Source organism: Larus michahellis, chromosome 1, assembly GCF_964199755.1.
Source record: "Larus michahellis chromosome 1, bLarMic1.1, whole genome shotgun sequence".
Taxonomy (NCBI): Eukaryota; Metazoa; Chordata; class Aves; order Charadriiformes; family Laridae; genus Larus; species Larus michahellis.
This window is the reverse complement of record NC_133896.1, coordinates 99754596-99769061: the sequence shown is the minus strand read 5'-3', so window position 1 is coordinate 99769061 and position 14466 is coordinate 99754596. Positions and strand designations below refer to the sequence as shown.

The window sequence follows — 14466 nt, the reverse complement described above, 5'->3', positions numbered from 1 at the left end:
GTTGGTGAATAGTTTGATAAAGGATTTGCAATGTTTTATCTCTCTTTATTCTTATAAATATTTTTTTTTAAAGACTAGTTTGTTCAAATCAATTTGTGCTTCAGAGTGACATTTTAAGTTATTTTGGGAAAAAAGGGGATCCTGTATTATGCGCCAAACAGCTGATGTCTGAGTTTTGGGGTACGTGGGTCACGAATTATGATTATTCTTGGATGGACTGGATATAACTTTCAGAATCTAGTGAGGCTGTTCATGAGTCAATGTAAATTGTGTTTTCTATGAGATATTGTAGGCTGTATTTCTTATAATATTCCAGCCTATACTTTCTAGCCAGAATGCAAGTAACAAAGCAGCTCTAGTGAGAAAGGTTTTATGGTCAGAACCCTAGACTGCGTTCAGTTTCCAGTTTACCCCCCACATACTTCATTATTGCATACAAACTGTTTGTCCTTGTCGTGCCTCATTTCCTTGCAGTTGTCACACATAGAGGGGTGAGGTTGTTCCAACAACGTGTCAGAAGTACCAAAAAAAGGACAGTATAGAAATGAAATTATTAAATGTTTAAAACAACATGGCAGGAGGGTTCCCAGTGCTAATTGCCCAAATGGACTGACAAACTTCACTTTGTCATGGCCTGCTATGGGAGAATAATTATCCAACCTAATAGACTAGTTTGTAGATACGTAATAGTTATCCCGATGTCAGCAAGGGAAACAGAACGCTACTGTCTTCGGCCCTTGCAGGAGCCCAGAGGCAGGTTTGACTTTTCGGTTCCTACTTTCACTTGTGGCTAGAACCACAGCAAACTGGGGTAATGACGTGGGAAACCCTGCCAAGGCTCTGCCTGGGAGGTAGCAAACCCTTCCATCTCAATATTTGCAGTCTAATACATTTGCGAGCTCTCGGTTCCTTTCAGAACACAAATAAAAGGTTGATATTTCTGGCAGAATACCAGAGCTCTGTGCTCTGCTGTGCATGACAACCCCCCCCCATGTTTGTAAACTAAACCTTTAATGTAGAATTAGTGAGCCTTGATTTTTCTTGGTGCTGACAGCAATTTAACTGCATTATTTGCAGTAAGATGAGATGGCTCTGCTCTGCTGATTCCTTGTGATCAATAGGAAATATCTCAGTTCAGTGAAAGCAGGACAGTTTGTTATGCAGCAGAATGACCATGCAACTTATAACCATTTTGCTGTATGCTTTTTCAAATTTGTGTGCACTGTAGAATACCAAAGTATATTTGTTAAAGTTAGAAGACATAAAGTAAATTATAACATTGATTTAACAGATTTTTCTGTTGTGTTGTGTTTTGTTTCTATATTCAGCTCTCCTGAGGAGGACAGGTAAAGACAACTTTTTAATATATATTGTCAGAATACAGACGTAAAAACAGATTTAGCTGGAGGGCACTGTTTTGGGGATTTGTAGTTTTGGCTCCAGAGTGAGATAGTTATCCAGCATAAATATTATGTGAAGGGGTTCTACCAGAAACTGTGAGTAACTGCTCTGTTTTGATTATGGATAAACCTAATTTGGTTATTTAAGTCCTAATCATAAATAACTACTTGGGGAAAATCTTCCTAAACACAAGTCGGTTACTGGGCTAACTTGTGTATAGGAGTCTCTTTTGTGAAGAAAACAAAATTGCTTAATGATGACTCAAGGTCTTTTTACTTTGCAGCAAAGTCTTGGATAGATACAGGATGATTATTATTACAGTAATTAAAGTACATAAGAAAATCATAATTTTCTAGTAAAGGCAGTTGGCGTAGCTACTTCAAGGCCAGAGGTGCTGCACACCTTAGCATCTCTTTCTACAAACATTCCTTAAGAGAAGATGGGATCAGTCTGGACTTGGTTTTTGTTAGACAAATTTTGTGTATTTCTCAGCAAAGGTATAACCAGTTTCTGCAGTTTTACAGAGAATGAGCATTTTAATTTTAGAAGATTAGCAAATACAAATCTCTTTACAAACAATAGCGACTTAAAGCCATCCTCTGCTACTCTGCACTTCTGCAGGCTAAGATGCACAAAGATTATGTTCCAAGTACCAGATGTTTTAGCCCTTTCCAGACAGATGATGGTGTTATAGTTACTAGTTAGGAATTATTAACTGCAACTGACAGCACAGTTGTATTAAATCTAAATGTTACTTTGAGGAGCATACTTCATTCTGTCTTTGCTGTGCCTTTTCACTACTGCAGTCCTCTGTTATTTCCTTTGCTGACAGTGCCCGTGGTGAGCCTATGGTGGGCTCATTTCAATGACAGAGCCAGCAGCAAAACTCCAGCAGGCTCCTGGTTTAATCAGTGTGTTTGCTGATTCTGTTCCTGTTGTATCTGGCGCTGGGGCTTTAGAGACTTCTCTGAACGGAGCCATTACTTTAGCAATCCAGTCCAGCTCTGTGCAATGAGGAAAACCTGTCTCTGGAGCACATTTTTCTAACACTTCATAGATTACTTCATTTTCTTGCTGTGCCCTGTGTACAGCCAAAATATTTTATGTTTTCTAAAGCTCCCATGTGCTTTTGCCCAGTGTATGGTAAATCTGATGGCTATCTATGCGGTCATGTGGGAAAGGACATCCAGATGTATTCAGGGAAAGAAAATTAAGAAAATGGAGAAGAGTTAATACGAAAAAAGCTAAGCTTTACATGGATACAAAACTTTTTTAAAGAATAAATGATCGATAAGTCTAGAAAAGTGTTCCCAATTATAAGCTGTATTAAATACCGTTTATTGCTATTAAAGACATTATTTCAAGCAGATTGACACCGCACAGTGACAGTGATCAAGGCTCCCTCTTGCTACTGTATGTCGCTACTATATCCAGCCTGTTTTTCCAAGCTGTTTTCATACCTCAGAGCCGTTCCCATTACTGGCATGATCTTAAAAATCATCACTCGCACCAATGCATGCCAGCAGGCCTATTAATAATGCTGGCAGAAAGCCACGGTTTTGGTCTGCTTGTGGTCTGTCTACCATTCACTAGTAGAAATACAGGGCAGGGATCAGCCTTTTCCTTGAGAACTTTGCAGTGGTGGAAAGCACAGGCAGGCAGACATAAGTGTGAAAAGAATTATATTGTTTTTACTTAGAATCCTTTAAAGCAATATATTTTTATATTAAAAAAGGGTCTTGACACAGATTCTCATAAAAAAAAAATATAGTGCTTGCTGTACGTTGGAAAACCTTGTATCTCTCATCTGTATTCTCTTTGTACAACTGAAGTGGGGTGGAAGTTCGCTACGCTGTTACGTTTGATGGAAAAGCCATCAGCAATGCCACCTGGGACCTGATTAACCTGCATTCCAACAAGGTGGAGGACAATTCCTTTATGGGCATAGAGGATAATCCAACAGTTGTGTACACCATCAGTGATTTCCGAGATTATATTGCTGAAATCCTCCAGAAAAATGCCTTGCTTGAAAACACTTCCTTGTCTTTAGACCCTGACTCTCTCCAGCTTACTAACGGTGGGTATTAATTATGATGCATTGGTGGGCCATACATCCAAAGTTTTAGAAAATAAATCTCAGAACTGAGTGAATTATTCAGCTGCCCTCTAAATAATTAAAAAGAAGCAACAAAAACAATGGGCACAAGCTAGAACATAGGAAGTTCCGTTCAAATACACGGAAAAACTTCTTTACAGTGAGGGTGACAGAGCACTGGAACAGGCTGCCCAGGGAGGTTGTGGGGTCCCCTTCTCTGGAGACTTTCAAGACCCGCCTGGATGCAGCCCTGAGGGATGTGCTTTAGGCAATCCTGCTCTAGCAGGGGAGTTGGACTAGATGATCTCTGGAGGTCCCTTCCAACTCTGAAGATTCCGTGATTCCGTGAAAACAACTGTGTTGTATCTTGTTTTGCTCTGATCTTAACCAGGTCAAGTCGTTAGCAGTAGTATCTCAGTCTTTAATCCATTAGATTAGCCTCTTTTCTTTGCCACCGAGGTTTGTGATGTGCAATTTCAGTAATACTTCAACAACTAACAGGAATAGAAGGGGAAATGTGGCTCACATCATGTGTGTTGCACCAGGATGACCTTCTGCTTAGTAGCTCTGTGTTGGCCTTGAGCAGCACAAAGGGAATACCTGGTTTATTGTTGACCATTCACCAATCCTGCCAGAGGTGCTGGAGGAGTGCTGTGCACTCCCCTGTTCTCACCTTTCCTCTGTACCTCCTGTAAGTTATCTGAGGGCATTTCCAGAAACAAAATCTCTCTGGCAAACTTTTTGAAAAGATTTTATTCACCAATCTGAGATGAGGGAGGGTTTTTCAGTCAGTCTTCCGAAACAACTTCCTCACACTGCTACTGCAGGCTTCATATCCCAAGTATTTATATTTTCACAGTGAAGGAAATACTACACCCTACACCAGAAGACCCATCCTGGATTACTGAGCATCCAGTTGTGCTGGAGCGCCCAGAGTTCGATGTGAGTATGGTTCTGAGCAGTGGCCTTTGGACACATTTGAACAATTTAACTCAGCAAGGCAGAATTACAGCCAGCACCTAGAACTTCTCTATCCTTGTTCATGCGAAATAAGTAGTAATGAAGGCACACCATATACTGGAGTAAAACCTCTGGTGAAAACTCTCACCTGATAATTTCATATCTGTGGCACAACAGTTTTCTGTGATCATCTTCTATTACATGACGGTACTATGTTCCTGGCTGTCTAGCCAGTTCTTCCTTTGTCCTATTTTTCATAATGTTTAGACTGTAAATTGCTCTAAAGACATGGTTCTTCCCACAATATACCTTTCTTTGGAAAGCAAGAAATAGATGTAAGTAGTAAAGCTGGCTGCTAGAAGAGATAAAGGGTAAATTTCATATGCTCCTTTTGTTACTGTATTGGGTTCACTGAAAGTTCTCAGTTCAGTTTTAAAATGATGTCCATCCCCTTAATTCCAGCGAAAGAAACACAGAAAAATAATAGCCAGTGGTTTCTTCCCCCCCGCTTCCCCCCCCCCCCCCCCCCCCGCCTCTTGAAATCAAAATTACGTCATTGGATTACCTCTGGAACAACGCAGGACATAGACTAAAGTTCCCCGTTGGACAGGAGACTTAGTATCACTGACCATGCCTGTACAATGCAACGGGGATTTAAGCAGATACCAAGTGAGGTGCCAGCCATGCTGAGATCGAGTTAATTAGTTCTGCCAACAGCTACAATTTCTGAATGGTGGTGCATTGTCTGGGCTTAAGGATTTATCCAGGATGTTTCTGCTCTGCACTATGTTGTGTAACGCAGATGTGACTTCCAAGAAGAAATGAGCTCACTTCATGCCACAAAATCCAGATCCACCTATGTGCTTGACGGTAGCTTTTCACTAAGTTCATTATGAGATAATGTTGTGAACACTGACACGTTTCGTTTCAGGCCAACTTTTGAAATCTTTATGGAAGCAAAATTCTCAGGGACTTCACTGAAATCACATATTCTTGTTAGAATGGTCGCAGGTATAAAACCCTTAGTTTCATGCCAGTTTTCCCTGAGTTTTAAAAACTAATCATTGATGTCTAAAATGCAAATTCATATGGATCTGCCATAAATGGCTTAAACGTGGTGTGGATAAACATGACTAAGTTAACTTTCAGGAAAGGGCTTTCTCTTCACTAGAGCTATCTAACTGGATTAAAATCTTGCAGATATTTATTTTAGTAAGACAAAGAATTCTGCCATCTTTACATTCTATCTGTGGATACTCTGACAGACGTGCAGGCAAGAAGATTTTAGAGTAGAGGTAGCTTTTTCAATAATAAATTTTAAGCTAGTTTTAGGGAATAGTATATACAAGAAAAATTTCTGGAAGTTACATTTTTCTAATCATGGACTGTGAATAATAATGTCGTCTATGTCTTCAATCAAAACGTCTAATTATGTAAAAGATATTGAGTATATAAAAATCAGCTGTGTATAATCTGTAATACACATAATTTGGGAAGTAATTTCAGATAAATTTAAGAGAATCATAAACATGCTTAAAAAGTAAACAAGGCTGAAGTGGTGAGTCAACGACTCCCACAGATGTTGAACCTTTATGATTCAAGTAGATACTGTTAAGTAGAACCATTACCTATGAAAAAGAATTTTGCTGTTATTTTTCTTAGCTGATTTGCGAATAAGTTGGATTTGTATTATCATGCATACTCATGACATAATGTGGGACTACCATGACTTCACCATCTAATTTCTAGCAGATGGTACCAACTAATCATTAAGTCTTTTCTTTGAGTTTTACAGCTCTCTTAAAAAGTGAAGGAAAAATCAAGTCTGGTTTTTGAAATCCGTATTTTCTTGTTATTTCTGTTGAGTTGTAACAGGTAGAATGCTCTGGCTTGTTGAATGCGATGCCTTTCTGGCAGCAGAAAATGGAAAATCAGGGAGGGGGTTCTGTGTTTGCAGTCATCTGTCATATTTGTAAGCCTTTCAAAAGACATTAGTGAGAACCAGAACTTGCCAATATGATATTAAACTTGTTAATATAATATATTGCAATGTAACAACAATCTTTGAATAATGTTAGTTGTCATAGGAACATCTATCCACATTCAAATAAATGATGAAGTGCAATCCCTGGCAACTAAATGCTCACATACAAAAAACCAAAAAAGTATTGAGAAGCTATTGCTGGTAGTCCTTATTCATTCTTTATGGAATTTATATGTGTAATTTGTTTCTAATCTTGCACAGTAACTTTTTTTACAACTTTATTTATAGTGGTCAATTTTGCCAAAAAAGATAAGTGCTGGAGCACGTGTCTAAATGGATATATACTTTTCGACTGATTGTTACCATATAAATTAAAAAATGCGAGGAGATTGTGGTGGCATAACAACTGGCTATAAAAATGTGATTGATACAGGTAGACAAATAATTTAATAAAAATAACTTAACTGGCTCGTTTCCAAACATTCAAATGCAGTTTGAATTCAGTTGAAAATTTAATTCACCCACGTTTCAACCAGGAATAAAATTTCAAATTGATAAGTATTTGGACTGTCCTGTTATTCATGCCGGAGAGGAGGAGATTAGACAGGAATGGTGAGCTACAGAAATGGTTAATATAGTCTTGAACTGTAACGCATATTACAGAAACCTCTGTCCACTGCCCACTTAACTTAACTTTACTAGTTATCATCAGCAATTGGTTATTCTTCGTAACATTGCTGCTGCTTGAAGTTGGCAGTTTTTGATACCCCAAGGGGTTTTTTCGTCCATCTCAAGACTATTGCACAGCGTTGATATGTGGGCATGTATTCATGTGAAGCACTAATTCCTGAGATTTAGGCAGTCAGCTTGCGTTTTTAGCCTTGACCAAATAACTTATTCTCTTCATTGCTTTTTTTCCAATATAATTACCTCATGAGACACCGTGGTAGTAGATTAATATTCAAAGATGAAATGTGCTAAGTATTCCAACTGTAAACCGAATAATGACTGGGTATGGAATAGTTAGTAAACGGTGTGCAAATTGGAGATTTAAAATCAAATTATTTTTTCACATTTCATACAATTGGCAAATTCATTGTGCGTACTCTTTGTTGTTCATTACTGCCGATAGATTTGGTTTTTTGGTTTTTGGGGGGTTTTTTTGGTTTTTTTCCACAGGCATCTCAGCTTTGAGACTAAAGTTATTCCGGGTTCTAAAGGTATTCCAGGCTACCTCTACCCCAGCTTCTAGGTTCTTTACATTATGGTCTTTGCTTCCTTCCTGGGTTCTCATAGCCACATATTGAAAGATAGCAATAACTGACCAAAGGGCATGGATACATTCAAGTTCAGTTTCTAAACTGTTTTGTGTATCATAGTAACTATAATATTATTATTACTGTATTGACTATGTAGCTGATGAATAATAGCTGCAAAGACCTCTTCATGCTTTAGGAAAGCAAGCAGTACTGTGTGCATTTATCTTTGATTTAATTACAAACAGACAGACCCATTTTTTCAGTAAAGGAAAGCAAAGGAGATGGGGTGGGTATAGACGGTAAATCTCTTAATACCATAACTGAAGCTGCACTCCAGACAAACCTGAGCGGCTTCTTTCCCTTTTCAGTGGACACGACTGGACATGAAATGTACGTCACAAGGATGTGCATTTCACATGTACGTTGCACATGATTAGCAAAAGGTGCATATTTGCCAGTCCTCCCAGTTTGGCCCCCCCTGCTGCTGTGCGTTGTGTTCTCACAGAGGCAGGAGTACCAGATTTTGCTGTTGGCTGCTGCAAACACCCTGTATGTGTTCAGCACAATGTGGACAGCCAATGCTTCCCCTGTAACGGTGGAAATATTAATAGTGGGTTTATGTTCCAGGAGAGCACCTTTTTAGCTGAACGGCCTTCAGCAGATGAATCAACTGTCAGCAATACCTTGCCCTTTGATTTCACCAAACCAGATTCCACTTCAGATATTGAACAGTCCAATGACAATGAAATCCGGCCAAGACCAGAAAATCTGGACTCTGAGGCTGGTTTGGCACCTGAAGCTCCGCTCTCCTCAGAGGCTGATGTCACTTCTTTGCCTGATGGTCTGGATTTAGAGGATGGGAATTGGACTCCTCATTTGGTCACCGCACCAGAGTTAGGGCGCGATTCTGTGGACTCCCTGGAATGGCTTTCGTCCCCCAATTCTTTAGATGGTAAGTTAATGCCATTGACTGAAGCTTAAATTTGGATGCCGGTGCTTCCTGATACTTGCCAAAGGTATAGTTCACTGAAGTGACTTTTCAGAAAGGTCTGAAAAATTGGCTGTCTTTCCTTGATAGTTTTTACCTCTCTTGTGTGCATGTATCCAAGAACAATATTGTAAGGTAAAATGTTTGTAACAGCTAATAATGCCTGTTTATCCCTATAGGAAATGGTACGCACATGATCTTTGTTTAGTTGCCTAGAAGTACTTTTGTATAGGGCACGTTTGGGTGATGCCATGCCGAGATACCTGATCTCTGAAGTAGACTGACTAGCCTAAGGACACGCCACACAGTTACTGCTTTGTTGCTTACTCTGCAGTCTTGACTTGGCTCATAGAATAGCTGAATGAAAAGTGGGAGGGGTCAACAGGGGTCCATCTCACTTCGGCATATAAAGGCTAGATTATATCACAGGAAACATACTGAATACAGATCTGCAGACAATAAAATGAATGGAATTTGACACTTTTTATCGTAAACAACAATTACCTGGAAATTTGTTTTTATTTTCAGTGTTTGAAGAGACTGGACTATCTGAAGACCTTCTTTTGCCTTCAAGTCCTCCTCACCTCGTGCCTGAAGAACCTCCATCTACAGATGATTCTGCAGTTCCTCTGCTTTCTACACCAACAGTGGCCTCTTCTTCAGTCGTAGAGACTGATATTAAAGAAACACTACCTACTGAGAAAGAAGAAGAAACTCAGGGTAGTCCTGCAGACAGTAACAATGCAGACTCTGTGTTGCATGAGTCTATGGAAGAAATTCCTTTTCCCTTAGAAGTACACCCTATGGAAGAGGAAACTGACGTATATCTTGGAGGTAGAGTTATATATGATGATGGGTCTGGTTCAGCTTTTGATGGTTCAGGAAAAGAAATGGAATCAAGTATTTGGCCTTGGGAAGAAGCAACACTGGAACCAGTTTTCTACCCTGGTCCTGATAGCTGGCTTGAAGATGACAATGAGTCTTTGTTAATTGGAACTGAGGATATTCCTGAAGGCATGATCTTAGACTATATTCTTAACTCTCGGAATAAATTAGATGATGATCCTTCCAAAGATGAGAATGAAGGTATGACCAATACAAAAGAAGATTTCCTTGATGAGTCTGAAATACTTGTCTTTCCAGAGACTGCAACTCAGCAGGTACCTCTGTTACAGACAGAAGAGCCATCATCTGTGGAACCATCTACACAGACAGAAATACCAGGCATGTATGATTCTTCTTTTGTTAAGCCATCCTTGGTTTTGGAGCCTTCAGTGGACCATTCCTCTGTAGACATGCCAACTGGAGAGAGCCCTGTCTCACCACACAATACAGGTCTGCCTGTGGAAGATAGTCTCCTTACATCTACAAGGACTGTCAGTATGGAGCAACCTGAAGAGTCCATTGTAGGTCAAAACATCATTTCTGAAGCAGTTGAACACCAAAGTGAAGACAAGACAGTGGTAGAAGAACTATTCACAGTGGGGCAGTCAGATGTAACTGAAGCTGCTACAATAGGCCATTTGGATATAAGCTCTTCAGAAATTATTCTGACTGCAGATCCTTCCACAGTAAACCCTGATGCTTCCACAGAAGAGCAGCAAACCCTAGATTCATCACTGGCAGGCCAAGACACTACTGGATCAGCAGTGAAGGAACCAGCTGATATTTGGCCTACTGACAGAGCACTGGAAAACTCACTACACCAGACAGAGCAATTGGCAATGACAACTGCCACTCAAGTTGCAACTGCAGTCCCTTCTGTAACAGATCAGACCACTGTTCTAGAGGGCTTTGCTGTGGAGGGTGATACAGACCATGGCACGGATGTTTCCATGAGCTTCAGCACTGTTACCAACCCTTATGGAACAGTGAGTGTCACAACGAGCACTGTTGAGCATCCGTCCCATCTCCCTCCTATGGGATCTACGGCATCGTCATCTGTGGCTACCTCAACAAAGCTCGAAGACAAAACGACGAGAGTCCTGGATGTTTCTGTGGACCTGGATCATGTGACCACTGTCCACTTTTCTCCTGAGCTGACGGAGGAGGGAAGGAGCGTGACTGAAACTCATGTGGAGCTAACAACTCATGTCCACTCCACAGAGATGGCCAGTGTGGCTTGGGCCACGCATGAAAATCGCAATAGCACGCCTATCCCGTCACGAGCTCTAGTCGTGTTTTTCAGTCTTCGGGTTACCAACATGATGTTTTCAGAGGACCTGTTTAATAAAAATTCTCCTGAGTACAAAGCGTTGGAGCAGCGATTCTTGGAGCTGGTAAGAATCTCATCTATGCTAAATGTCCATTATGTGATAGACAAAAATTGTTGGTAAATAATAGTTTATCAGCATTCTCTTTTGCAGAGAGCAACTCAAGACTGGTGTTCATGGATATTATTTGTGTCCCTCCATTATTTGTGTCCAGAAAATTCTATCTGGAAATGGGGGATTGGGTTTGGGGGGTTTTATTCAGTCAGTAGTCTCTGTAAAGTGTAACTTTTTAGGGCTACGGGCCAGATGCTCTGCTGGTGTCAATAAATGTAGCAGTGTAGTTGAAGTCACTAGGACACTCCCCTTGCTTCCAGGGTGCTCTGTATTTAGTCTATAGGGAGAGAGAAGTAAATAGATAGGGCCTGTGACAATGTAACTTTTCTGCAACACATTCAACCCATCTTAAGTTAGAGGTAATTCAGGGAAGTAAGCTGTTCCTAAACTGACTGATGGCTAGCAAAGCCTCACGGGAATTATACAGCAACAATTGTCAAATTTTAACCAGGAAATTCCCCTCTCCTGACTGAAATGAACATTTTTATTTTTTTTTTAGTGGGAGATGGAGGGAGCAAATCAGCAAGAGGGAAGGGGGACATGCTTGAAGGAAATAGGCAGTGAAATGACGAGTATGCCTGGTACTTAGACCAAAGGAGAGCACTACGTATGTCCCGAGAACTGTATTTCTGAATTGTAGATGTTTGGAAACCATCTGCAAATTGGTATACTTCTAAGAACTGCATAAAGTACTTGGGCTTCTGGCAGGCTGACAGCATGGGCCTTAATTGGGTAAAGTTTTAATGCCCTTGCTGTGGGATTTGGATATCAGTGGATAACCAGTGCAATTGGCTTGAGAAGAGATTCAAAGATTCAGCTTTTCTCTCACGTCGCCTGTGTTGCAGCTGGTGCCCTACCTTCAGTCAAATCTGACGGGCTTCCAGAATCTGGAAATCCTGAACTTCAGAAATGGCAGCATCGTGGTGAACAGTCGAATGAAATTTGCCAAACCTGTGCCTCGGAACGTCACCAATGCTGTGTACATGATCCTGGAAGACTTCTGCAACACTGCGTATCACACCATGAACCTGGCCATCGATAAATACTCCCTGGATGTGGAATCAGGTAAGGATGGCAGGGAAATGTAGTTCGGAGCAAGGGATTTAGAGCGACTTCTGCTTTAAGAACTTACTAAGGATCCCAGCGGCTCAGAGACTGCCCACTGCTTTTCACAGGCCGGGCTTTAGAAAGACAGTCTTTCACAGAGTTCAAACAAACAAACAAATAAAAATCTGTTAAGGCACTAAAGCGAGGAAAATCAAAGTGGGACCCAGACTGAGCAAACTATATGGGGCCCATATAGAAATATGGGACAAAACTGGCTCATGTAGCTCTCCATATAGTGCCATATAAGGCACTTTCACTGGGGAGTGAGGGGAAAGGCTGGTCAGGGAGAACACTGGTGCATGGGATCGTTCCCAGAGGTGGCAGCCAAGTTTAGCTGCTAGGTATGCATCTGCACGGGTAACACCTGCTGCCTCACTCTCGTGGTAAGGTCTCGGTTGCACTCAAAAGTTACAGGCCCTCTTAGTTCACTCCTCTGATACGGAAGAAAGTTTTTTCCCCTGTCCAAGTTAGCCAGTAGTTTACCGTAGAAGCAACTCAGAAATATTTCCTGTTTTAAGGTTAGGGAAAAATAACAATGCTGACCTGTTGGCAAATGGTAGCTGTTCTTTTGAGGTAGCTCTTTTATAAAGATGGTCTAACTAGGATGAAAAATCTTCTGATATTGATCATTTAACTGTATGCCAGCCCTCTTAAGGTTGATACAAGTGAGATACCTCAAATGCTACAAGCTTGTGTTCCTTGCAGACAAAGGCCAATCGCCTCACAGTAGGTGCTGAGTGTCCAAAGTCCCCTTGACCTTCCCTCTACACTGCCTAGATTTTTCTATAACAAAAAATACTGGAGATCAGCTGTGTTTTACTCATTTGCAAAATATAGTTCCAGCAGACAAGAGAACATCTGAGGTACTGCACATTCCAGTAAGAAAAAGAACATTTTATACTTGGTTTTTCGATTGGCTTGTTGGGTGGTCCTAGCTATACCACTGACATGCACTGTGCAGACAGGAGCACATCCTAGCGCTTGTTCACCTTAGCAGAACCTTTTTTACTCAGGAAAGACGCATGCCAGATTTTTGCAGATTATTTTAACTGAGAGACCATTAGAGAAAATGGCAGCAGACAGCCACTGCTTTGCCGCAGTTAAGGTTCTCCTTGTTAGTATTTTCTGCTTTGTGTATTCTCAGGTGAGCAAGCAGATCCTTGCAAGTTCCAGGCCTGCAATGAGTTCTCCGAATGCTTAGTAAATCGCTGGAGTGGGGAAGCTGAGTGCGTCTGCAATCCCGGCTACCTCAGCATCGACGGGCTGCCATGCAATAGCATTTGTGACCTGCAACCAAACTTCTGCCTGAATGATGGGAAGTGCGACATAAGCCCTGGGCAAGGGGCCATCTGTAGGTAGGTCATCCCAATGTTTGAAGTATGTGCTTCCTGTATGAAAACCCCTTATTGTCTCCTCTGTTGTAGCATTCGACAAGATTTTTGCAAATTTCCATAAGATAATGTGTAACAAATGAGATGATAGTGATTATCATTCATGTTATGCTGCTGAGTGGAGGTCCCAACACTGACATTTATTTTCCTACATATATATTGGAGATGAGACAGTAATACAGTTATTTTTAATGCCTTTAAAGCTATAAAAATGGATACTATCACAGATGTAGTATAAATTTTATCATACTTGTATAATACTGTTAATTAGAAGCAGGGAAGTATCTGAACTCAAGCAAGCTCCGTCCAGTATTTATTAAGAGCTCTTTGAAAAATTTAAAGTATTACTTACTGCTTTCAGAAACTATTTTACATATTTATGTTCGATGACTTAATTTACTGATGTTTCTAAATAATAAGGTTCACTGCTATGAGTGGTTGTAATACCTTACACTTCCTTGAGTTTTTATAGCTAAAGCTCTGAAACGCATATAATGCAAATACATTATTTTTACTGGTATATTTTAAGTCAGTACTAACAGTAAAGTTCTCATGTTCAAAACACAGCAAGGCAGATGCGCTGAATGCTGTTTTGGGCAACTGTTCCAAAGACACCATCTTGGACACACACTTCTTTCTAGTAATTTATTTTATATATTTATTTAACTAACCACAGTGGAGTTCCCTAGACTACAAATATTCTGCTTGTTTAACGCACCTTCATTTGCATTTAAATAACAAGATGATTAAGACAACTGCTTTCTACCTGTACGGTGTTTGATATGTCACGTGCAAGTTTCAGTCGAGACATAACTTTTTACTTAATCTAAACACCTTCCAGTTTTAACACATCACAGGATACCCTAAATTGCAAAACCCCGCAGGCTTTTTCTATCACAAATGCATTATCCTATTATTATCTTACCTATCTTCACTCAATTCAGTAGCTGGGGT

General features: G+C 40.4%; 1 protein-coding gene across 8 annotated transcripts in view; it reads left to right on the top strand.

Annotated features, from left to right (window-relative positions):
- The window catches only part of IMPG2 (interphotoreceptor matrix proteoglycan 2), a 62809-nt gene that overhangs the window by 44487 nt on the left and 3856 nt on the right, over window positions 1-14466 (top strand). For all 8 annotated transcript variants that reach the window (XR_012588493.1, XM_074595983.1, XM_074595974.1 and 5 more), the window contains 7 exons: window positions 1329-1346; window positions 3234-3478; window positions 4356-4438; window positions 8327-8651; window positions 9216-10966; window positions 11860-12079; window positions 13266-13476. Coding sequence is in view for 7 of the 8 variants with exons in the window: in XM_074595983.1 (XP_074452084.1) it covers window positions 1329-1346; window positions 3234-3478; window positions 4356-4438; window positions 8327-8651; window positions 9216-10966; window positions 11860-12079; window positions 13266-13476 (2853 nt within the window). In the remaining variant the exon portion in view is untranslated. The remainder of the gene's footprint in view (window positions 1-1328; window positions 1347-3233; window positions 3479-4355; window positions 4439-8326; window positions 8652-9215; window positions 10967-11859; window positions 12080-13265; window positions 13477-14466) is intronic.